The 24,392-nt window shown below is 41.1% G+C and overlaps 1 protein-coding gene across 4 annotated transcripts; it reads left to right on the forward strand.

Annotated features, from left to right (window-relative positions):
- The first annotated feature begins 1,174 nt into the window (after nt 1-1,174).
- Nucleotides 1,175-20,953, forward strand: znf408 (zinc finger protein 408). 4 transcript variants are annotated; one of them, XR_011692713.1, is made up of 11 exons: nt 1,175-1,387; nt 2,437-2,722; nt 4,582-4,640; nt 6,076-6,290; nt 8,221-8,996; nt 10,328-10,537; nt 10,869-10,992; nt 12,295-12,528; nt 14,244-15,490; nt 15,640-15,727; nt 15,980-20,953. XR_011692713.1 is itself a non-coding variant. In XM_071489647.1 (9 exons), exons 2-9 carry the CDS (start codon nt 2,441-2,443, stop codon nt 14,900-14,902), a joined length of 2,559 nt encoding a protein of 852 aa, XP_071345748.1. In that variant the 5' UTR covers nt 1,175-1,387; nt 2,437-2,440; the 3' UTR covers nt 14,903-20,953. The 4 variants fall into 4 exon arrangements, 1 of the variants encoding a protein (XP_071345748.1); XR_011692711.1 differs by having other exon boundaries at nt 14,244-15,727; XR_011692712.1 differs by having other exon boundaries at nt 15,640-20,953.
- Nucleotides 20,954-24,392: the final 3,439 nt, after the last annotated feature.

Genomic DNA, 24,392 nt, shown 5'->3' on the forward strand with positions numbered 1-24,392 from the left:
ATGTATTTAAGACCCAGTTGCCATGTCCTGTAGAAATCCCCTAAATGCCACCAGTGGTCATCATATCTAGGATGTGACACAGGCCTGCAGCAGATTTGGTTTATTTTTGGTATCTCTAACACAAAATAGGTTAAAAATACTCACTTTGTCTAAATTGTCAAAGACAAAAATGTATTTCAGATCTAAACACATTTTTCGATGCAAAGTATGCAGTATAGTGAAAAGCAGTGCTTATATATTAGTGGTTACTGCAGGGGCCAACAATTCATTCAACTTGTGTCCAAATTTTTATAGATTTGCAAAACGATTTCTGCAGGTGAGGCTAAATGAGGCCCAGATTCAGGCAAGGATTGCAATCAAACATTTCAAGCATTTCTTCCTCAGCTACACTGGAACAGCTATGTATTTATTGATCCCCATCAGCGACCTTTGTTCAGAGAGCCACACAGTCTGACTGGAGGTCATTAAGGTAATAAATGCCACATTAAAAAGAAGTTCAAATTTCTAACTAACTGAAGAATTACAAATGTAGCTGAAAAAGTGTGTTATACAGTGGCTTCAGAAAGTATTCTGCTAGTATATTGCTCACTTTATTGTGTTGTATTGGTTGGACACCAGCCAGTCACAACTAGGGATGGTCTCCTTGGAGTCCCATTGATATTCGAAACTTGACTGATTGAAAAGTAATAATTACTTTCATTAAAATAATATCTTCATATCTTAATTTTGTCATAGGTAACAATTCATTTAATTTTTAATTTTCAATTTATTTTCTTGAGCAAGAAATATTGCAAAAGTTTGCACCCCTGGGTAAATTATATATATATATATATATATCTGAAGTGAAAAGAAGTAAATATTATTCCTTCAGCAATCAGACATTAAAAATGTGTTTAATCGTTAATTGTTAATGCTCTATTTGTTACTATTTATTTCACAGAAAAAAGTAAAAAATTAAATAGTAATTGTGGCATGTACAAACTGTAGAGACAGTTTTTCAGCGGTATGTTATCCTGCAAAAACATATATAATCATATTTAATTTTATTTGTATGAAACCTTTAAATCTCCAGGAATAATTAACATTAGAAATGAACAAAAATCTAATATATTCATAATGTAATGTGATGTAAATATTTTGTATTCTTAAGTTTGAGAATCTTTCACTTCAGTCAAGAGTTTGACTTCTAGCAGTTTGATAAATAGCTCTGATTGTTTGTGGAACCAAACACCGCAACTCTTTTCCGCCCGGACCTTAAATGCGGAGAACTTCTTTCCGTGTTTTTTTTTTCTCGCTGGATAACGAAGGCTTTCCCAGAGTTTATAGCGGAAAAAAATAACCTGGTGTGCTAATAAATAATCAGATCAAGACACCGACCACGTCCCAAGTATGTACACATTTACTCCAGTTATCAAGCTGGTTGATAAAATTGTTTATGGCGCCATAGAGTTTTGCTAACTAAAGCCACTTAGCAAACTGATGCTAACAAACCGTTGAAGTTGCTGAATCCGCGGTGATCGTTTGCTTTGAAACATAAGGCATTAAAAACGTAGGTCGTACAATTGTAATTAATCAATCGAAGTGGAACAGATCAATATACGCTGCTGTCCTTCAGCTGAATGAAAACTACACAAACATCTCGAAGCTAACACACTCGCTCGGCTGTGTTGATTGTTGTTGGCCAGAAATGCATTTGCCCTGCGTTAGTGAAGTCAGACAGCGTATTAAATACGGTGTATTTATATATTCTGATATAATCAGAGGAGGACAGAGAAACCTACTTAATCAGAAATACTGTTACTTGACTCGGATAATACTATTAAATGTTGTAATGTAGTTAAATTAAACCGCCTAATTAAACAATATAATCGTTGTGTATGTGTGTTTGTTGTTATAATAATCACTAAATACATTTTGATTTAATTAAGTAGCAAAGTGTACGATTCCTAAAATACTGAGAAGTAAAACATTAGAATTAGCTCCACCTTTACTACCTACAACATTACCACTGTTACTACCATATGACATTACATTATAAGACAATGATATGTGACACATTATTCTGAAATGGGCTATTCTGCATGATGAGCACTTTTGGTACTTTAAGTATATTTTGATGCTAATACTTTTGTACTTTTACTTAAGTAAACTATGGATTGCAGGATTTTTTACTTGTAACAGAGTACTAATATTGTGGTGGGTATTAAAAGATCTGAGTACTTTTATCAGAAAAAAAAATGGCAGACTAAAAATGAAAATTAAATCTCATATTTGTGGCATTGTAGATGTAAATAAAAAGCATTGGCATAATGTAAAATAGAGGATGTTTGGTTGAGTCTCAGACCTTCTGGTAGTTTGTGGAAAATATGAACAGCATAGTAGCTAAAAGTAACTTGAACTTTTCTGGTTTTATTTCTCCTTTGTTTCTCTGTACAGGTTGATGGCCAGTCTTGCTCCTCCCATCCCGCCTGCTCTCGCCTCATTTCTCTCTGCGTTGCTTCCCCGTGGCTTCGCCGTTGGGCCCTCGCAGCTCTGTGAGGGCAGGCTGGGGCTGTGGTGGGTTGGGCGCTCGCTTGAGGCTGGGTCCCTGCTGGGGAGGGAGGGGGACACAGAGTGGACCTGGAAGTATCACACCGACCTGATGACTCACGGCCGAGACGGTGAACTCACAATAAACTCTGAGTCCAAGACAGGTCAGACCAAAAGCAACGAGGCAGAAAAGGTAAACAGAAGCGGACACAGCATTTTTTATTCAGAAATCAACACAGTTTTTAATTTTAGTATACTTAATAATAATAATTTTTAAAAACTATTCAAATAAGTGTGCTTGAAAAGAGTGTTGCACCTGTAATCTGCTGGTACAACACTGCTCATAAATTTGTACATATGAATTTTGTTTTACTGATATTCAGTTAAGGTCTTTTTTGTAGGAAGGCAGCATTAATACAAAAACACAACGAAAGAGTCAGAGAGTTTAACACATGAAATGCTGGAGCTACAAGTGCACCCCACCGTACGCATACACAATACAGAATATGTCAGACCTTTTTCACAGCAGACATTTTGACAAGTCACAGTAGAAAAATCATTGGTGGAAATAATACAGTATGTTATATTACTGCCGTACATATTCAGCACATAGTATAGCTATGAGTCTGTCTTTAGTGTCTATTATTTATATTTGTGCTTTTATTTTTACCCTTTATTTAGTATATTAAGTTATTGTATAGAATTTAGGCTTTAATTTCATTTCTTTGTTTAGTTAGTGTTAAGCTGTGCAGAGAAGCAGTTTCTGGGCTATTAGAAGAGAATTTATTAGGTTTCAGGTTAAACCTAATTTTCATGAATGAGTTTTTTTCATTAATTGTCATGGTTAATCGGTGGCACTCACCACATTCAGTGTCTTACATTCTCTGGGGACCTTGAATGACTACGAATTTACGGTTATCCATTTAATTGTTGTTGAGATATTTTATTCTGGTCCACAGTGGTGATCATATGTAGAGTCATATGACTAAAATGGCTCCAAGCAGCACCAACTTCCTGTCAACATTAATCCATTTCACCTTCTTCGTTGCTCTTTCTTTCATATCACCTCAATGTTCACATCAAAGCTGGATTTCAGTTATTCAGTCACTCTATCTGTTGTGTAAACTCACAACTCAAACATCTCTCTGTTTCTCTGTGGTGCAGCTGACTCAGTCAGCGCATATTAATTGTTTGGATTGATTTAGTGCCATGTTGGTTTTCTTCCTCTTGAGTACCCGTGTTTGTGCACCTTTCAGGGATCCGTGATAGAACAATAATCCAGTTGTTAAATTCAGGGTTGTACAGGAACCTACAGTGTGATTGGCCCTGAATCATGGCTGCTGCTGTAGATCTTTCTTTGTAAAAATAGAAATGCAACTGTGTAATGTGTTTTATTTAGTTTTTTGCTGCTGGTTAAGATTCAAAATGTCTCAACAGAGGCCTTAACAAGATAGAACTATTGCAAAAATGCATTATTTGTACAGCAACAGTCAAGGGTCTACGCACCAGAAGTAAGTCTTAGACCTGAGTCCTTCCTCTCCAACTGACTGTTGTAAAGACGTCTCAGTGCTGACTGATTCTTCATCATGACTTTTTACATTCACCAGCAGCAGCGTCTTCTGTTTGAAACCATTTTGTCTACAGACAGAACTAGTAGCATAGATGTGAACATTTCAGCTTAATTAAGTTCCAACTCTGTGGGAAGATAATGAATCAGTCCTTGTAATTTCCACCAAGCGTTCTGCAGAAGAAAACATCAGGAGAAGGATTCAGAGCAGCCTCACAGATAAAAAGATGTACCACTGATAATTTACAAGGGCACTGCAATCAATACATATTCAAAACGCCAGCCATCAATTCATTTTTATTTTCAGTTTGTCTGAGTCAGACATGGACAGTAACCATCTGTATTATGGACATGAATATAAAAGTACATACTGTTCTCAGCTAGTGTAGAGACTTGAGCCAGATGGATAATGAATATCTGATTATTTAGTCAGTATTAAAATAAATGTTTTAATGTAAACTTCTATGTTGTTTTGGTTTTTGCAGGTACCGATAGAGATAGCAGCTAATAAGGAGGCTCTTCTACAAAAAGCTATCTGGATCAAGTAAGTTGCCCCACTGCCTCAGACCAAACTAAATCCATCTCTATTTGATTCTTTTTATATATATATATATATATATATATATATATATATATATATATATATATATATATATATATATATATATATATATTTTTTTTTTTTTTTTTTTTTTTGGCCATTTTTGCCTTTACTTTGAAAGGACAGTAGAGAATGACAGGAAAGGGACAGAGAGAGGGAACGACATGCAGGAAAGAGTCGTGCCAGTTTGGAGTCGAACTAGCGACTCGCCTGCTAAGAGCATGTACACTCATGTGGTATGTGCCCTAACCAAGCATGTATAAGGCATTATTTAAAAATGTCTTTGAAGTACACAGATTTCTGGCAGCAGGACTTGAAGCTCTGTGATGTGAAGTTCACATCTCACCTCATAACATCTCATCACGTTTGTGAATGAGATGTGATGCACAGATGGAGCTGAACACGTTGCCTCATACGTAAGTTTGGGGGGGTGGTGATTGTGCTGATGATCAGATCTGACAAACACGCACCGACTCAGTAACAGGTGGTGTTCATCAGGTTGTAATGAGCCATTTACAACAGGTCTCTAAGGCCCTGTTCAGACCTGGTTCTAACATCTGTCTCTGGTAGTCTGATCACTAGTGGTCAGCTCTAAGTTCAGGTGTGAACGCACCTGAGATCGGATCACTGAGAGCACAGTTGGAGGTGGTCTGGGTCACATGGCCTCTTTTAGCAGTGTGAACGCTTCAGTGTGGGCCCCACTGAGCAGGGGACCGCCTACTCTCCTGACGCCCACTGCCACAGTCTAATTCGTCCTGCAGCAGTTTCATCATGAACTGAAAATAGTTTACTATTTCAAATAGCTAAAAGCTTATTTCACTGTTGAGCTGTGCAGAGCGCATTGATTCACTCAACACCTCCAGGCTCTTCTCTCTCTCTCTCCCTCTCTCTCTCTCTCTCTTTCTCTTTCTCTTTCTCTCTCTCTTTCTCTCTCTCTTTCTCTCTCTCTGACACACACACACACACACACATTGACAACGGACCCTCCTGTTAAATTTGCTAAAAACATACCTGTTTATTTGCATACAAAGAGGGGAAGTAAGATCCAATCACAAGTGGTTGTCAAGACGCACGTGAAGGCGCATTTTAAAGCCAGGTGTGAACTGACGCACTGAGAGCTGACCTTGGATCTCTGAAGATGCACGTTAATACCAGATCTGAACAGGGCCAAAGAGAGTTTGGTGAATCTGTCTTTGAACACTCGCTTGGTCTCTGGCTGTGTTTCATACACACAGCTGCATAAACACCCACAGCGATGAAACCTCTGAAACTGATTTCTCTTCCTGTCAGAGCTCATCCAGTGCAATACAAAGAAACCCTCATTTTAATTAAGTATAACATCTTTCTGTTTGTACGCATTTGTGCTTTTTCCCCCCAGCTTTGCCTGCCAGGTGCGAAGCAGGGCCCAGCAGAATGTGGCAGTGCAGTGTGCGTGTGTAGAGATGTGTGTGGGCGAGTGTGTGGATGTGTGTTTGCGTGTGTGTGAGGATGTCTCACCGGGAACAGAGCTGCTGCTGTACGATGACACTGGGGGAAAACCTGAGACGACAAACAAACCTGACGCACAGGGCGACTCCACGGCACAAGACACAGGTGAAGCAGGTCCAGGTTCTGATTTAATACTGTGAAAGTAAGTCCACAGAGAAATGCACACAGCCTGGATTCAGAAACTGAGCCTTAAAAAGCTTTAAAAAAGATTTACGAAGTGATAATAACTTTAGCAAAAAATATAAGAAAATTAATAATAAAAGATACAATTTACCACATGATTACAATAAAATAAGAGCACAAAATGAAGTGACTAATGACTAAAAACTATATTTAACTAAAAGCCAGGCTGAAGAGGTCCGATTTGACCCCGTGTAAACCCTTCATAATTATTATAGTGAAGTGGTACCAAACTGGATTATATGGCCCTGAACAGACGGGTTGCTGTCCACCTGGAGGAGCTAGAGGTACATTTAATTCCACTGGACTCCACTCTGACCCCAGAAAACCTCATTTACCATCCACTGTTTAAAGCACAGTCTCAGTTATAGTTATTTTCTAGGGTGTTTTTTCCTTTATTTTGATAGCCACACTGAGAGAAAGACAGGACATTCAGGGAGAGAGAGGAGACGACATGCAACAAAGGACCACAGGTCAGACTTGAACCCAGGCTGCTGTGGTTAGGACTGAGCCTTAGTGGTACGCGCTAGGTTATAACTCGGGTTATAGTTAGATGAAATGTGCTGCATGTAAACGCAGAGATCCTGGTGGCTGAATGAGAATGGATTTTGAGAGTTAGCACAGTGATAAGAGCAGAATTTTGAGATTATTTAAAATAAACGACATCAGTTACTTTCAGTTGAGGAGTGAAGAAAAAAAACCTCTCGTCAGCTGAGATACACTCAAACTGAGGATGAGAGCTGGAGGTGAATAATTAGAGGATGAATCTTTTTTGTCAAACATAAAGTACATTAATTAAATGAAAAGACCAAGCAAGAAAAAAATCATTAAAGCATGTGTGTTATAGAGGAGTAATATGGCCCCCAGCTCTGCTGATCCTCTATTATTTCTGGTTGGAGAAGCGTTTATCTGCTGTGATTGATGGGACATTAAGGACCTTCATGCTGAAAATCCAGCAGCAACAGACTGGGGATGTCTTATTACACTCTGTGCAGATTTAAACAAATTGAGCATATAAATCATGGAAACATCTCCAAAACAATTATGAATACTAAATGAAAGATAATAATATAAAATGCAATTGATCCCTGCAGGGGTTTTACAGTGCTGTGGGAATATTAATTATATTCAGACAGAGAAAAGAAAACTCTAATATAGGCAAGAAATGTAATTACAAGTAGATAAAAGAAGCTTTGAAATGAATAAAAAATAATAAAAGCAGCAACATATGTGCACAGTTGGAAAAACAGAGCAACCTGATATTACATTTATACTTAATATTGTGCATACACATGAATATAAATACATACAAAGTGTACATACAGAACGTGTGTGTGCATAAATGTGTTTAAAAATCAGTCAAAGAAGGGAGCTGAGTACATTTATTTATGTACGGCCCTGAAGTGCAATATTAGCTACTCTATACTTCACTACAGTTCAGAGGGAAATATCAAATTCCTTAATAAGTGTGTGTTCTTCTGCTGCATTTATTTAACAACTATATGTCGGTACTAGTTTAAGTTCTTTATGAGCATAACAATATTTGTTGCATTGTTTTACAGTGCGTAAAGCATGCTGGGTACAGTAATAAATCAGTAATAATAATTCAGTTTTGTAATAGGTGATAATTAAACAATGGCAGAGGCTACTCTGCATAATCAGTGTTTTTATTTTTGATACTTAAAGACTATTCTGCTGCTTAGACTTTGCTGACTTGACACTGTGGGAGTGCAGGTCGTTCTTGGCATTTTTACATGATAAATGACTTTAGTGATTGATTAATTATTACATTTGTTGCAGATACATTTTCTGTCAGTCACCATTTCATACTGCTTCAATTTTTGGATTTGAACAGATAAAGAGGGGGAACACAAAAAAGACCCAGAGACCCATGAAAAGGAAAAGACAGATGACAGACAAAAGGAGAGAATTCAGGAGGAAGAGGAGGAGGAAGAGTACAGAAACCCCCACAGGTGCATCAGGAGGAGTCACCCAACCAGACACAGGAGGAAGAGGAGAGTCGAGAAAATCCTGATCCTGTCTGAGCCGAGTCTGGACAGTGACAGACGGCAGGACAGAGGCACTGATGGTCAGACTGACAGAACAGCTAACGCAGCCAGTGACATCACATCAGCAGGTGAACACGCAGCCAATGATATCACAACAGCAGGTGAACACACAGACGGTCCAGGTTCAGGTGGAGTCCCGTCTGATGAGGACTCCCGAGGCCTCTCTGCACCCCCTCCTGTCCGCTGCAGCTCCCGTCTGGCTGCTAAACCACGACGGGTTCACTGTCTGACCAGCAGGTTGAAGCGAGCCCCCGCCCACCCCGACCCACCTGGGCAGACAGAGGGACAGAGCTGGGGCTCCACTGTGGGCACCACCTCTGTCCCAGAAAAAGACGTTCCCATGAAGAAACAGTCGCACCCCGACACTGAGGCCGTCGCAGCAGCTACCACGTGGCATCCAGAGATCAGAGAGAGGCGGTACAGATGTTCCAGCTGTGGTAAAAAGTTCTTCCAGCTCGGCCACTTAAAGAAACACCAGTTCACTCACTCAGAGGAGAAACCCTTCAACTGCCAGGAGTGTGGGAAAAACTACACCTCTGCAGAGAGCTTCAGAGCCCATCAGGTAGGGGATGTGACAAACTGATAACAGAATTTTTCTTTCTTTCTTTCTCTCTCTCTCTCTCTCTCTCTCTCTCTCTCTCTCTCTCTCTCTCTCTTTTTGGCTTTTAGTCAAACATTTTCATATTCATAATTTTTATTTGTTTTTTTAAGAATTGTTACTAGAACATGTACTGAACAGGACATTTTACAGTGAATGTGACACTAACAGTCAATGCAACAGGAGATTTTTAAAGCTAAACATCATTAAACCAGTGTTTCCCAACCTTTTCCAACTCATCCAACCCCATAAAAACACAGAAGCATAATAATGGCTTCTCTGAGCTTTTTATTTTAGTGATAACGATTGAACATTCAAGAATTGAACTGAAAGCAGGGGAAGGTCAATTTTTCTTTTTTTTGTTTGATGGAGGAGAGATCACCTCCTGATTCACCATCTGTCTCTCGACTCTTTCCTTTGAGCTCTTCCTGTTGCTAACCTGCATCTGTTTTGATGCTCCAGTTTTTTACCATAGATGTGATCTTTCAGCAAACAATCAGACTGAGATAGCAAACATGTAAACATGTGGTCTGACCGCAACAACATAAAAGTTCCTATCATTGGCTTCTCACAGTGAAGCCTTAATACATGAAAAAAGGAAGAGTTTTTCAACATTTTTAATGCTTTTTAAAGCATTAAACCACTGCATTACATATTAAATTAGATATAACATCGTTTTATAACAACTATAAATAACACAAATACAACAAAATATATTGAAGTTGAGATAAGAACAATAACGTACACAACATAAAAAATTCAGTCCTTGAAAAAGTCTATTAAAACTATAGCCAACAACAGCAGAGTAGTAAACGTTTTGTATTTTGCTTTAACACTGGGTCGTTGCTCTTTCATGTCAGACTTTGTTATGAAATACATTTATGACTCATGAATGCTCTTCTTCCTGTCTCTTTTTCTCTGTATATCTTTTTTCTCCCTTTATTTTTCAATGTCAGTGCAAAAGAGCGTTTCTGAGGGACTGATACCAGAAGCTGATTTTTACTGTGGGTGTTTCAGCTGAAGCATTTTCCGCTGTCAGAATCTGTGTGCTCTCTCTTCAGCCATCCACAGGAACACTTGACAAATGAAAGGGTTCAGAAATGCAAAATACGACACCAGTTGCTTTTTTTAAACAGTGTGTGGGTACGGGGAGTTTTTTCTTACCCCCGACTGTTCCCTTAATGACCAGCAGCTGAGTCATCATGCAGAGCAGCAATTTACCCATCCTAATGAATAATGATAATAGCAGTAGTAATAATACATGTTATTTGAAAATATAATGGTATTATTTGTAGCTGAGTCACCGCGGGGAGCGTCCGTTCTCCTGTCCTCACTGTGAGAAGACCTACGGACTGAAGCGGGACCTGAAGGAGCACATGGTGCTGCACACCGGAGAGAAGCCGTACACCTGTGAGCACTGTGGGAAGGCGTTCGCCCGCCGCCCCTCCCTACGCATCCACCGCCTCCTTCACTGCAGCAGGATGATCTACACACAGCCTCCGAAGGTAGGGACGTGTTTCACTCTGCACAGTTCAGTGCTGTTCACTCGTCTGTGGTGACATTTTCAAATGATTGCAGTTTTAATAAGGAGAGCAGTGGGCAACCAATCATGGAGAGTATTTGTCCTGAAATGTACAGTCAGCAAGGAGCTGCTGCTGCTTCACCTGCCCTGCAGCTATTTCAGACTTTTAACTAAAAGTCTGTCTCTGCACAGCTCAACCAAGTTTTATAATCTGTGACGTAAATGGTTTAAATTTGCATTCTCATCTTGTTGTTTCTCCCCAAACAGCAGTTTGAACTTTAAGTATTTAGAGTGATTTTGGATTCCTCTCCAAGGTGCAGTGCACACTCTGCCCCAAGCTGCTGGCTAACTTCGGCTCTCTGAGGAACCACATGAAGCTCCACACGGGGGAGAAACCTCACATCTGTCAGTACTGTGGGAAGTGCTTCAGTCAGAAAGGTAAAGTCTGAGGCCCAGGTCTGATCCTGGAGCTGCAACAAGCTGTCAGGTGTGCTCAGTTTGAAAATGCTGCTGTGGCCAGATGTTTCTCTGCCAGTAGATCTTGTGAATCTTACAGACCAGACTCAAAAAGTGAAACTAATCAGTAGGGATGTCACGATACCAGAATTCTGGTATTCGGCACCGTCACTATTGAAATTCTACAATTCTCAATAACAAATTTGATACCAACACAAAAAAATCATAAAACCACAGAAGCTGCTGCACACACAGTGTGCTAACACACAGGCACATGTGCACGCATGCAAAGACACGCACACACAGACACACCTCCATATAGTCAGTGTGCAAACTGTAGTTTAAACCAGCTAACATGGTGACAGACCCACTGTGGGAATATGTTCATTTAAAAAGTCAGTGTGTAATGTGTGTGCGTCAGCTGTCACAGTTCACAAACAGTAACAGCAACATTTTGACATGTTGTTAATATAAAGTCAGCAACTGAAACTCACTCGGCCTGAGTCTGTGCACAGATCTGATGTCTGTCATTGAGATGCTTGGTGTTTTCCTCCTGTGGCACCATTTTCATACAGTTGTTGCGTTGTTGTCATTGTTTACTTTACCTGCCTCTTTCTTCTCTTCAATGTCAGACTAATTCAGTTGTAGGATAATTATACTGCTCTCGTCAGTCCTGGAAGAGTCACATCTCCAGCAGATACATCATCTACTGCACTGTACTGCACTGACATGGTGCCCAAGTATCGGTTCTCGCGACTTCCCCACTAATCTGTGAGAAAAAGAATAACGTAGGCCAACGTTTAGCCTCGATACTTGATCATTTCAAAGACTTCAGACTGTACCAGCTCCAGAAACCAACCAAACATCCTTTACTTATTAAAATTGTCTCATTAAAAATGGATTCAGTTTCTGATTTAGTCACAAAGTACGCTAGCACCTAGTTAAAACTAATGCAGCCCAATACAACAGTCCTGCAATAAATTTGTCACATAACCAGAACTATCCCTTAAACTTGACTCAATTATTTTCAACAAGAGACAATTCCACCGTGTTTTTTTTTTTGTGTAACACCCAGAGGATGTCTGCAGCTGTGATCAATTCCTTCCTTTTACATTTTCATTTGTCAAAGTGACAGCATGAATCTTGTGAGAGATACTAAATCTTCAAACATTATTGGACAAATGCAGATTGACTCTGCCCAGCTCCCTCTGCGACCAGTCTTCTCCACTGACAAGTATTATCCCTGTCTGTCTGTCTGACCTTCGGCCTGTCTCTCTGTCTCAGGAAACCTCGAGTGCCATTTGAGAATTCACAGTGGAGAGAAGCCCTATCCCTGCCCCGAGTGCAACCAGAGTTTCTCCCAGAAACCAGAGCTCCGCCGGCACATGCTCTCCCACACCGGAGGAGGTTTCCTCTGCAGCTACTGTGGAAAATCACTGAGGGACCCCCACAGCCTGAAGTCGCACGAGAGACTGCACACTGGAGAAAGGCCGCATCGCTGCCCTGTCTGCGGAAAAGGTTCATAAATTAAAAGTCTAGTACAACTGTTGGAAAAAAAATCAAGAGAGGAAACTAATCTCTCCTAGATAACTAATTCTACGGGGAATCCTGCCTCCATCTCATCTCAGTCTTTTAATTGCATCTCCTTACAGTGCAGCACAGGACTGTGAAATCAACATTCTTATTGAAATAAGACAAAAAGTCAAGTTATGCCGTTTACAAAATGTTCCCACAAATATTTATATATTTTCTTAACTAAAATGTGACACTGCTCTTTGTTAAAGAATTAGAAGCAAGTGAAAAGTGAAAAAAACAAACTGCAGTCGAAACAAACAAGTGAAAAATGAGTCAATGAAAAAGCCAGTTAGGGGCATGAAGCACACGCTGGCCAGTTCCCTCCAAACAACCTTATTTATCTCACTTAGTGGCTGCAGATGTTCCGTCCTGCATACATGATTGGAAAGCACAAACTGCTGATTACAAGGTTGTGCACATTTACTTTTTATGAAGCGTTAGACAGCAGAAACCTGTGTGCTGAGTTCAGTGGTTTCATTATTGATGAAGCCAAACAGTTTTTAGACAGGTACGAGTGGCATTTAAGCCCTCACGACTGGCTTACAGGCACAGAGGGCAAGTACTATTTTTTTAACATTTTATTTTATTTTTTTTTGTAAAATATAATTACAGGAGAGGACTTTGATATTTCTGTACTTAAGTTTGACTTAAGTTATTTACAGTTACATCCAAGACACGTATTGTTGTGTAAGTTCACCCCTCTCAAGAGCTAAGAGCTAGCTCAAAGTTCAGTTCACACAAATTAAAGGGGCTATTTGTACGTTTTCTCTGCAGCTGAACGTAGCTTCTTGCCGCACGGTGGTGGTGATTGACAAGAGCTTCAGCCATCGTTGTGTTTATAAGACCAGAGGTTATAATCATCCTCTGAGCAGCTACGTCTTCAGTGCAGGTTGGGGCTTCAGTGAGTCGCTGTCAGAAAGTGACGAGGCGGGCCGAGGCTAGCTGGTTAGCATGCTAACTTCAGTAGAAGATAATAGCAAAACTTTGAAATAGCTCCTTTAAAATGAACTACTTCACGTTCAGTTTTCTATTTTGTTTTTAAATGAGCTGCTCTGAGAATAACTGAGCAGCTCGGGTCGGCACAATTTGCATAAAATGTGAGATTTTTTCCATTGGAGTCTGTGGTCTGGGGCCACGGTTCTCAGCCGGGAAACAGTGGACTGTTCCCTCCAGGCTGGGGGTGATTTGTTGCCCCAAGCGTTCACGAGTGAGGGCTCGATGGAGCAGGATGTTGTAATGAACTGTTGGAGCTGAGACGCAGGGCAAAGCTCTCGATTTACCAGTCAATCTTTGTTCCAGTCCTCACCTACGGTCACGAGCTCTGAGTAGTGACTGAAAGAATGAGTTTGCAGATACAAGCAGCTGAAATGAGTTTCCTCCGTGGGACCTGGGCTCAACATTAGAGACAGGGTGAGGAGTTCTGACACCTGGGGGGAGAGTAGAGTCGTTCCTTCACAAGTTTAGTTCAGTTTAGGTGGTTTGGGCATTTGATTAGGATACGTAATCAAACCTTCCTTTGGAGGCTGTCCGGGCTCGTCCAAGTGGGAGAACTGTTAATGAAGCAAACGTTAAGAGTTTGTCTTGGTTTTTTCAAATACTTAGCTTTTAATTAAGTGGAGGAAATACGGACAAATCCGACTTTTTGTTTTTTTCCTCAGGATACACGTTGGCCACCAAGCTGAGGAGACACATAAAGTCATCTCACCTGATGGAGAAGCCGTACAGCTGCCACTGCGGTGCTTCATATACTGTGAGACAAAGTCTGCTGAGGCACCAAGCCCAGCACAGGACAGAGGGAGGGACTCAGGAGGAGGCGGAGGGAGGACACGGAGAGGAGCCGAACAGCAGCAAGAAAGACGCTGTGCATGAGTTAGCAGCTTTAAGCTCCAGTCACCCGAGGCCGATCAGAGGCAGACCCAAAAAGAACTGCCTCCCTCAAGGGGCAGGAGAGACGGAGGCTGGGGAAGAGAGGCGGAGAAGGGGACGAGGAAAAGGGGAGGAAAAGGAGGTGAGGCAGATTCAAGAGGGCGAGGCCTCAAGAGGAGATGGGGAGACTTCAAGTAACGTCCAACACGCGGTCGTCTACGTCCACGCAGACAACCTGTCCTCGCCGGGCTCCGCCCCTCTGGTCCTCACCTCAGAAAACTCGCTGCCTGCAGGGACGGGGGAGGAGATGGTGGAGGTGGTGATATCAGAGGGCGCAGAGCAGTGCATTGTGGTCCACGGGCAGCAGGCAGTAGGAGAGCTGCTGATCTTACAGGAGGAGGGGAGTGGACTCTGCTCTGTGGCTCAGACCGTGGAGATAAACACTGTGTAGCCTAACGTCTCAGCTTCCTGAACCATCTGTGGTGGTTCAGATGTTTGAGTGAGAGATCAGATCATGTCACGCTGTAACAGCAAATATCAACAATTCAGTTTGTTCAATAACATCTCAGTGTTTTTTTCCTTCAACCTACCTCGCCTCCATTTTCTTCAGTTTATTATTTTTTGCATACCCCAGATTGTCTTCGAGCAGAACTGATGTGAATTCACTGGACATGTAGGAGGTGTGTGTGTGGTGTGTTAGCTCCCTTTGTGTGTGTGTGTGTGTGTGTGTGTGTGTGTGTGTGTGTGTGTGTGTGTGTGTGTGTGTGTGTGTGTGTGTGTGTGTAGAAACTGGTCCCTGGGCCTGTTCAGTGATGGATTTCTTTTGTTCTGATTGTTGAACATCGGTGCCCTCATTGTTTGATTCTGAGTGGCTGACATTTACAGGTAATCCTTAAGATAAAACCCTCGTGCTGTCAGAGTCCATTGAAGTTACGCTGGAGATATCTCAGCTTGACATCAGGTCCTCCACATGTAGTCGGTGATTCTCTGGAGTTTAAACAAACAGAATAAAACAGCGAAACACTTCCAAAAATACAAGGTACCGTAAGTGTGTGTGCCTTTATCCACATTTGAAGACCCTGTACACCCACTCAGGCGTCTGCACTTGGTCTGGCTGCGTGGGTCTCTGCTCTGGTTGGATGTGGTCACCATGTAACTGAGAAAGGAGTGATTTTCTCACCCTTACAGGTGAAACAAAGGTGAAACAAGACTGAGGAAGATATTGATGAAACACAGCCTGTATCCTCATGTCTGTCTGCTGTTTGATGCTGGACAGGTAGGTTTAATAATAACATGCGTGTAGACAGTGGCTGCAACACCTGCGTCACTGATTGTGTACTTTGTGCGTATCTGGAGGATTAAAGGTATAATCTGCTAACAAGCCTTTTTTTAATTAATAGTTTATATTTATTATTGAGAAAAGAAAGATTCTAACACCGAAAACTGTTTTATAAAATGAATACTTGAAATATTCCTGTAACATTAAATCCGGCCTCTTTCTCTCTTGTCTTTGTTTTCTTGAGCAAAGCATTGTGGGTTGTTTCTTCTGCCTTCAGTAACATCACAATATGGAGGCATGAAGCTATAAAAGTAAAGGACGGACCTGCCTGAATATCAGACTTTCTCTGCTGTTCCTGGATCATATTGTATAGACAGATAATGCGAAGGCTTAGTCATGTTGCTGAAAATGGAGACAAACACTTGAGCCACTGCAGAGACACAGGATGATGGAAAACAGTGTCTATAAAAGACCCTTCATTAAACCAGATATCAAAAGCTGATGAGTGTCTGAAGAACACAGACATATAATGCAGAAAAGAAATCACTTCATATTAAAAGGAAAAAACCTCTTGTAGACACATTTGCAAGAGTGTGACTCAGCCCACTCAAACGGAGTGCCGGCCTCTGAAACACTAGTTTGGGTTTCTTTGTCTGACCTCTTTTCAAAAATTAGCATGGAAAATAAAATAAAGTGCAGTTTAATTACAAAGTCTGGCTAAATGTTGGCTGTAATTAAGCAATAATGTCAGAAGAGAGATTGTGTGAATGTGACATTAAAGCATCGGAATTAAGAACTTTAATCTCTTCTCTCTGGTTTCTGTGCTGCTGATTTTTAAACTTTTTTATGTGCAATTGTTGAATGTTGGTGAAAAATCAGCTAAAATTTTAGCTAGAAATGCACTGTAGGAAGGCCTCTTAGTTCCAATCAAGCGACAACCTCCGAGTCCGAAAACTGCAGTTCCTCATATGACCACTAAAGAAAACAAATCAGTCCCCATGGACTCCCATGTTCAAATGTCCAACTTTACAGCAGAAATAAACATGTTTACAGCCTGGTACAGAAACTGTTCCTGTCTGTAGAGATAATTTCCTCCTTTATGACAACTTTTATATCATTCAGCCATTTAAATTTTATTAAGGCTTAAAGTTATGCATGATTGAGGGCACCACAAACAGAAACCTGTGAGGCTTCGTCCATCTTTATTTACAGTCTATAGTCTCAGTCTTACTGCTGCAACATGCAGCGTTAGTTTAGACAATAATGTGCCTCCAGCTGTGTGTCAACATTTTGTGTTTGTCTCGTTCCTGTTTCAACATGATTAAGTCCCTGTGCACAAACCCAGGTCCTTAAAGAAATGGTCCTCTAGTCTTCTGGTGTGGAAGGACTTGACTCACACCCATAAGCCGTGATCTCGCCCCCCTCCAACGCCGACTGTGAGCCAGGTGGGGATGGTTTCATTTTCCAAGTTGGTACAATCCCCAGATTAATTAAATTCTATGAAAATTTCTTTCAGAAAGTCTGTTTTGCCTCTTTCTGACAATGCAGGCATCTGGAAATAAAAATGAATTAATAATTTAAAAACAGGAATTCAGGCAGTCTCATGGTGCTGTGCTCCACTGCTGACAAACCCTGGCTGCTTACTCACCTCTGCTCAGTTGACAGATCATTACAGAAATGGTTGGATGTGGCCCAGACTAATCTGACGTCAGGAAGGTGTCGGGGAAGCTGCTCTGATGGAGTATACAGGTCTTTTTAAGTGTTTTAAATGTGGATGCACTTCACCAAAGTCAACTGCCAAATGTGATATCTATGACAAGTCTTTTGGTTAAATATTTATCTGCAATTCATCATGTTAAAGTAACAACCTGAGGCATTTTTGATAACTCGAGAAGCATGACTGAAATGGGTTAGGACACAGTCAATAAATGTCAGATCACTGACAAAATATGTGGTCGGAGCTCTGCAACACTTTCAGTGAAGTCTCTGTGGTTTAGTCCACTTTTTTCATCTCCCACCAAACCCACTGTCCCAAAACATAGGATTTGGGTTTGATAAGATTTGGAAGTGGATTCAGATTCAATAAAAAGACGTTTGACCATGTCCCCAGAGCAAGTGAATGAGAGCGTAAAAGTATTTTCTGGCATTTTACGTCTGTAGTGATCGTCAACAGTAGAGAGATGACATGAGATGAGTGGAGAGAAGTGAATGTCCCCGGCCGCCTGCAGAAAGGCAGAGTTTCAGTTCATGGTTGGTGCCATGCCAATAGTAGTTTCTAGTATTAAGACTTATTTTTATCCTTCCAATTTGTTGGCATCACACGCAGCAAATGAAGCAGCCTCAGTGGACCAAACTCTGTTATAAATCTAATGTTTATACCTTCAGAGTCCCGCCGGACTCCCAGCCGCTCTCAGCTCCTGCCACTCGCTGTCGAGACTGTTGAATTTGTTGGGAGGTGCTGAACCACAAGGCACAACCTCCTCTGTTAAACAGCTCTGTGAATCGTGTGTCATATTTCTTATTTAAAAAAAAATGTGAAAATGGTAAAAAAAAAACAACATTTTCACTGATTATCTGTCTCATTCTGTGTAACTGCTGTTACGTCCCTTTGGTGAAAATAGGGGGAAATGGAGACAACAACATGACAACCAAGTTTTCCTAAACAGCTGCTGCAGCTCAGTGACTCTTCAGAGTGATTTATCAGTGCGGTGGCGATGAACTTCTCACTATAATGCATCACCACATACATACGTTTCTTCATTTGAACTGTTTTTGACTCCAGTTGAACACCTACCTGCAGAGTCTGACAGAAAGCAGACCCTGGTAGTAAACACCTCCACCGTCGGTGTCTCTGTTATTTATAATGGTGACTCTGGAGGGTGAAGTCACTGTCATATTTCATATTTCCAACATTTATCTCATTCATTATTATGCAGTTCAGTGATTCAAATTAAACAACGCTGTCGCTCAGCCTCTGCATCAATCAAAAATGTATACCTGCTTCACTGAGTCTTGTTAAATTTCCTTTATTTTGAAATAGACAGAAAATGAAATGTCTGGGTCACAGTGTTTGTAGTCATTTTGTGTCTTTGCTGTAGTTCTGTTTTACTTAGTTTTATTAAACTTTTAATTTATAAACTATTTGTTTAAGGTTTTAATTGGTATTTACAGACATGAGGGGGAAGAATATCTGAAATACATTTCAACACATACATAATGTTGTGTTGTTTTACTGTTTTTCTTGGTCTGGGCTCCTTAGTTCCAGTGAAGCAGCGATATGATGACGTGTTAGACCAGTGGTTCCAAACCTGAAAATGTTATTATCATAAAATATGAGAATTATTACAGCAAAGACAGTGTTTCACTTCAAGATGACAAAAAATTAATAATAATAATAAGATTCAGTACAGAAATCATGACAAAGTAAATATTCCTAGATTTACTGTGAATCAAAATTAGATGAAATTTTATTCTAAAGCTGTAAATATATTTGTTACTTATAGCAAATACAAATCCCAGAACCATACTTCAAGGCTTCACTGACTGACTTCACTGATTTAGAGCTGACTGTTCTCAGCTCAGTCCTCTGGGTCGGAGACTCTGGAGATAAAGGAGGTTCGACCTTTTGTCTTCCCTCAAAAGTAAGACTCATACATGCCCTTGAGCAAGGCGCTTTCCTTATTCATCTGCTCCACCGATGCTCCTCAGAACTCAGAACTCTTTCACTACATGTGCAGTTTGCCCTAAAGCTGACTTTAATCTCCAGTTATTATCCAGATAACACACTCAATTTAACTAACTCCTCCACAGCACGTCTTACTGGGTCCAACAAGCTATTGATTGTATTTTTAATATGGAAGAGGCAACCTAAAAGGTGCAGGTCTGTATTATAAACCCTTACGCACGTCCAGGATGTTGGTACCATCGGGGAGCTGCCTGATTGACCGCAGCCTCTGGCAGAACACACACACAGGCTAATGTTGGCGAAACGGCCTCCTGGCTAAACTCAATCCTGAACCCCAGAGATAAGTAGAGCGTGTTCCCTGCAAGCGAGGGGTAATCATCTGTTTGCTGGTAACTCTATTTAGTTTATTTTACATTAACAACAACTCAAGAGACTACAACTAATATGAAAGTGGTCATTCATATTGATGAAGAGAATTATCACCCAGTGTCACAGCTCTATGGAGCTTTTTAGCCTCTTTTAACTCACTGTTTTGGTTTTCAGCACATTTATGTTTTGGTGCAGTGACCACACAGACAAGCGCCACAGACTCTGACACTGGAACCTGTCCAACGCCGACTGTGAGCATACTGCTGACGGTTAGCTGTCGTGCCGAAGAGACAGTCCATCTCTTCTGAAGAGCTCCAGGAGGCTCCTTGCTTTATAAAAGACCTGGCAACAAAAATGTTATGTTCATAGCGTCCAGGGTGTTGAAAGGTGGTTTCTGGTTTGTCAGTTTAAAATATGGTCACCCTACGTTTCCTGTCAGCAAAAATCTCTGATAAACCCACTGTTGACTTAGAAGCAGACATTTCCCTCAGGAGGGGGTGGAACCTGAAACAGGGGAGTGAATATCGAATTAGGACCGATCAGATGGGCAGAAATACACCTCCAAATGAATGACTGTGTGTTCTGCTGTCTGGTTAAGGAGGCAATTCTTTGTTAACTTATTCACCTGATAATAAACCACTGTGGTGAGTCTGCCAGCAGCTATAAAAGCAAAAAAAAAAGTCTGGTAATGTGTTTTTTTTTCTTGGAAACAAACCCAATGAAAACACTAAAACCAAGAATAAACTGAGTCTACTCGAAGGCAGTGTGTGCATCAAAGGCCGATATATCTCTGAGCCGCCGTTGCACTGGTGACATGTTCCTTCATCACCTTGAACACTGTAGTTTGACTCAGTCCCACATTCACTGTTCTGATGCTGCAGATACTCACAAGAGCACAAAATGGATAAATCTGCAACTGGAAATAGTTTCATGTTTCTTTACAAGGACGGTAACCTGCCGTTTAAAGGATTTATTCAACACTAAACTTCTCCACAAGTTTAGGCGACTTCTGTCATTAGAAATTAGCTAAAACCTGTTTGAAAGGTCGCAAGTGCTGCTAGATGATGTTATGAACTAATTAGCATATTGGTGAAGTAATTGTGTCCTATTTTCATTCTGCCTTGTGTCAGACAGTTTCAGCTGAATTCCCAATAAAATGTTCTCATTTACATGTTTTTCTGTTTCTTTTGTGAATATGTGACTGAAACGCAGCCCATTAAGACGTCGTGTTAACCAGCAGTCCCTTCAGAGCTGCTGCTAAAATCCTGATTTTATAACCACAAAGATTTCAAGCGCCAGCCAAGTGGATAAACCGTTTAATCCTATAGCTACAAAGATTTTGTTTGTCTGACATTGCCACTGCATTGCATTGATGAAAGGTGTTCATACAGAGGCCAGGTGGTGTGGTGCCACTCAGCATGAAACCACACAAACTATGTGCATGTTTACAAAAGAACAACAATGTGTGTGTATTAACTAAGGCATTGAAAATGGAGCTAAACTACCTTCAAATACTATGATATAATAATATGATAATTAAACATGTACATGGCAAACTGACAAACGGCTGACTTAACCTAATCTCTACAGTTATAGTTTACTTACAAGGCAAATAGTATGTATAGAAATAAAAAACAACTTTAACAGTACTGTAAACCTGTTTGTGACTCTGATCTGGGTCCAGATCACTCCCTGCAGGTGCTGAGACAGAATTCATCACCAGCCATATGATCCATACCCTCTGTGGGGGAAGTGTAGGCTGCAGAGGAAGAGCCAGAACCTGCTGCAGAATACAACTTAAATCAGTAGGCAGCTGAAGTGAAGCATCTCCAGCCAGCATCAAATCACATCTCATAAATACAACAGAGCTGTGGGTTCATAGAGGCATTTGATTCCTGTGTTTGTTTTCAAAGACACTTATTTGACTGAACAGTCTGTCTACCTCAGCGTCTGAGAGTGGGAGACAAAGGACAGAAACTGAAAACTGGTTTATTCCTGCTGCATCCCTGTGTCTCTTCACCTCAGCTCAGAATGTCGTGGCGGTTGTTGTTTCCTCCACTGATGACGACAACAACCATCATTTTGTCAATTGTGGCAGTATCCTAGAAGGCTTGTGAAGTTTTGTCATGTCTTCCAGGCTCTTGTGCTTCAGTGTCTCCCCTTCATTTAACATTTGAAGAAATTTCTCCACATTTTCTCTGAGCTTTGCACTTACTTGTGAGGAGATGGTGTCGCTCCCACATCTCCTTTGCAGGTTCATCTGTGTTGCCTTGGGCTCGAATGTATAACCAAGGTACATCTTGGGAGAGATGTGTCCATAATTTTTTGCCATTGAGTTAATGACTCTGCTGCAGACAGACTTTATAAGCCTCACTGAACAGTCAAGCAGCTCAAGCAGCTCCGTCTGTTCCCTCTCAAAAGCCTTAACAGCAGACTGCACCTCACTAATTATAGATTTTAAAAAGTGAGGTACATACAGTCGCCCCTTTAGGAAAACACATGCAAATACACAAAACACAAGTAAATTCAGAAAACCATCAATTTCACAACATGCGTTGCAAATACTCAAACCAACCATTTACACAAACGTGCTGCAAGTGGCACAGATGACAGTGGAAGTGTTTCCAGGGGACTCTAAAAAGTGACGAACCTGGCTGAGACACACTTGCTCAGTTCTTTGTGACTTTTGAACAGCAAGTGCACATGGATGCATTATAATACATATATTATATTGCATCCATGCAGGTACATCCCAGCCAGGGATCCAAAGGATTGTGCAAACTCACTGTCAGAGGAAAAAACTGGTAAAAAACACTCAAAGAAACTGCTGGAACACTTGATGCTACGAACAAAAACAAACTGGCGCAAAAAACAGGAAGACGCAGACTAAATACACTAGGAGGGGGAAGACAATTAGAGACGCAACACATTAGGGGCGGAGTCGACAATCACAGTGCAGGAACTGCAAAAGCTAAAACAAGAGGGAAAGATTAGAGATGCCAAAATAAAACAGGAAGTGACACATAACTGACGAAGCAGAAAACATGACCTTAAGGTGGCGGAGGAGATTCTGTGAGTCGACCCAGCTCAACCGCCACGGAGCAGTGTTCAGTCGCCATGGTGAGACTGAAATGCAGTTTCACTGTTGCAGGATTGTGGACACAGCAGGCTGTTTGGAGAGCCAGTGTGAGGCAGTCTAGTATTTGTCTCCGTGCTTCGGTGACATAGAGAACCAATAATAGGTTTCTGTAGGTGTTTTTGGAGGCGGAGCTACAATAGATGTAGTGAGTGACACACACAGTGGATGGGACCATGTGTCAGAATTGTGTCCACTCCTGTCATCACAGCAGCTTCTCTCACTTCCCAAGAAAAGCTAGAACCGCTCTGGTTATTGATCAAGCCTCCACTCCCTCCAGCTCCACACGGCCCAGGTTGAGACACCTCCATCAGTGCTTTCATCGAGACGGAGGCAGCATTTACTTTAATATCACCTGTGCCTGTGGAGAGCATGTCTGACCAACGTGGTCACATGAGAAAATGGACCAATGCTCTGCAGCTTCTGTTACCTTTGTTACTTCTGCCTGTTTCAAAGAGTCGGTGTAGATCAGTGGTTCCCAACCTGTGGGCCGGGGCCTACTCATGGGCCATGAAGGTACTGCAAGTGGGCCAACAAATCATTTGCAAAAAGATGTAATTATGAAAATATATGTAATGTTTAAAAATGTTTCTTTCTCGTATTAAGGTCTATGACTGATAAGCCAATGACAGGAACTTTTATGTTTCTGCTGGCTGCACCACATTGTTTGCTATCTCAGTCTGAGTAAAAGATCACATCCATGGCAAAAACTAGTATCAAAATGGATAGTTGTTAGCAACAGGAAGAATTAAAGAGAGTGAAGAGACAGATGGAGAATCAGCAAGTGAAACTAAAAATAAAAGATGAGGTTCTCCAGCTTTCGCTTTAGCTCTGAATGTTCATTTGTTATCGTTAAAATAAAAAATGCTCTGAAAAGGAATTATTTAGGCTCCGTGTTGTTGCAGGGTCAGCAACAGTTTTGAGATTTTCAGAAGGGCCATGAGTTGGAAAAGGTTGGGAAGGGCTGATGTCGATCGCTTTGCTTGCTTCTGAGCTGACGCATGTTGCTTAATGTCAGACAAGGAACCAGTGGCTGTGCACGAAACTCCAAACTGTGAGTAGGTTACTGCATCAGGTGCATCAGGCTTATAGCTGCATATCAAGACTAATGTCAAACAACCTGATGAGTATTATACTTCAACGCACGAGGCTGATTTTACAAGGTTAAGCTCAATCTTTTGACACCTCAGAGTTTTATTTATTTAATGTGACTATAATCTCATCGTCAGTTATTACAGATTTAACTTTGTTTTCACGTTGTGGGCGGTTTGTTGGTCGAAGTAATGCTACATCTAGTGTCTTATTATCACTGACAAGTACGCTGCAGGCCGAGTGATTCTGGGAACTGTTTAGCATGAAGGTGTCATGAATGTCTCTGTCCTGCCTGCTTCACAGCTCTCAGCTTGTTCGTTCGTTCGTTTGTGTGTTTGAAGAGGTTTCCAGGAACACTGATTTCATTTGGCGTCTGCCTG

Source organism: Trachinotus anak, unplaced genomic scaffold, assembly GCF_046630095.1.
Source record: "Trachinotus anak isolate AG129_WGS33_773 ecotype Australia unplaced genomic scaffold, CSIRO_AGI_Tana_v1 ptg000011l, whole genome shotgun sequence".
Classification (NCBI taxonomy): Eukaryota; Metazoa; Chordata; class Actinopteri; order Carangiformes; family Carangidae; genus Trachinotus; species Trachinotus anak.

Excerpts from the sequence above, each read along its gene's own strand:
- znf408 (XM_071489647.1), top strand. The coding sequence starts at position 2,441 with ATGGCCAGTCTTGCTCCTCCCATCCCGCCTGCTCTCGCCTCATTTCTC. Across the intron at positions 10,993-12,294 it reads GAAGTGCTTCAGTCAGAAAG|GAAACCTCGAGTGCCATTTG; the intron begins GTAAAGTCTGAG and ends TCTCTGTCTCAG. Across the intron at positions 12,529-14,243 it reads CTGCCCTGTCTGCGGAAAAG|GATACACGTTGGCCACCAAG; the intron begins GTTCATAAATTA and ends TTTTTTCCTCAG.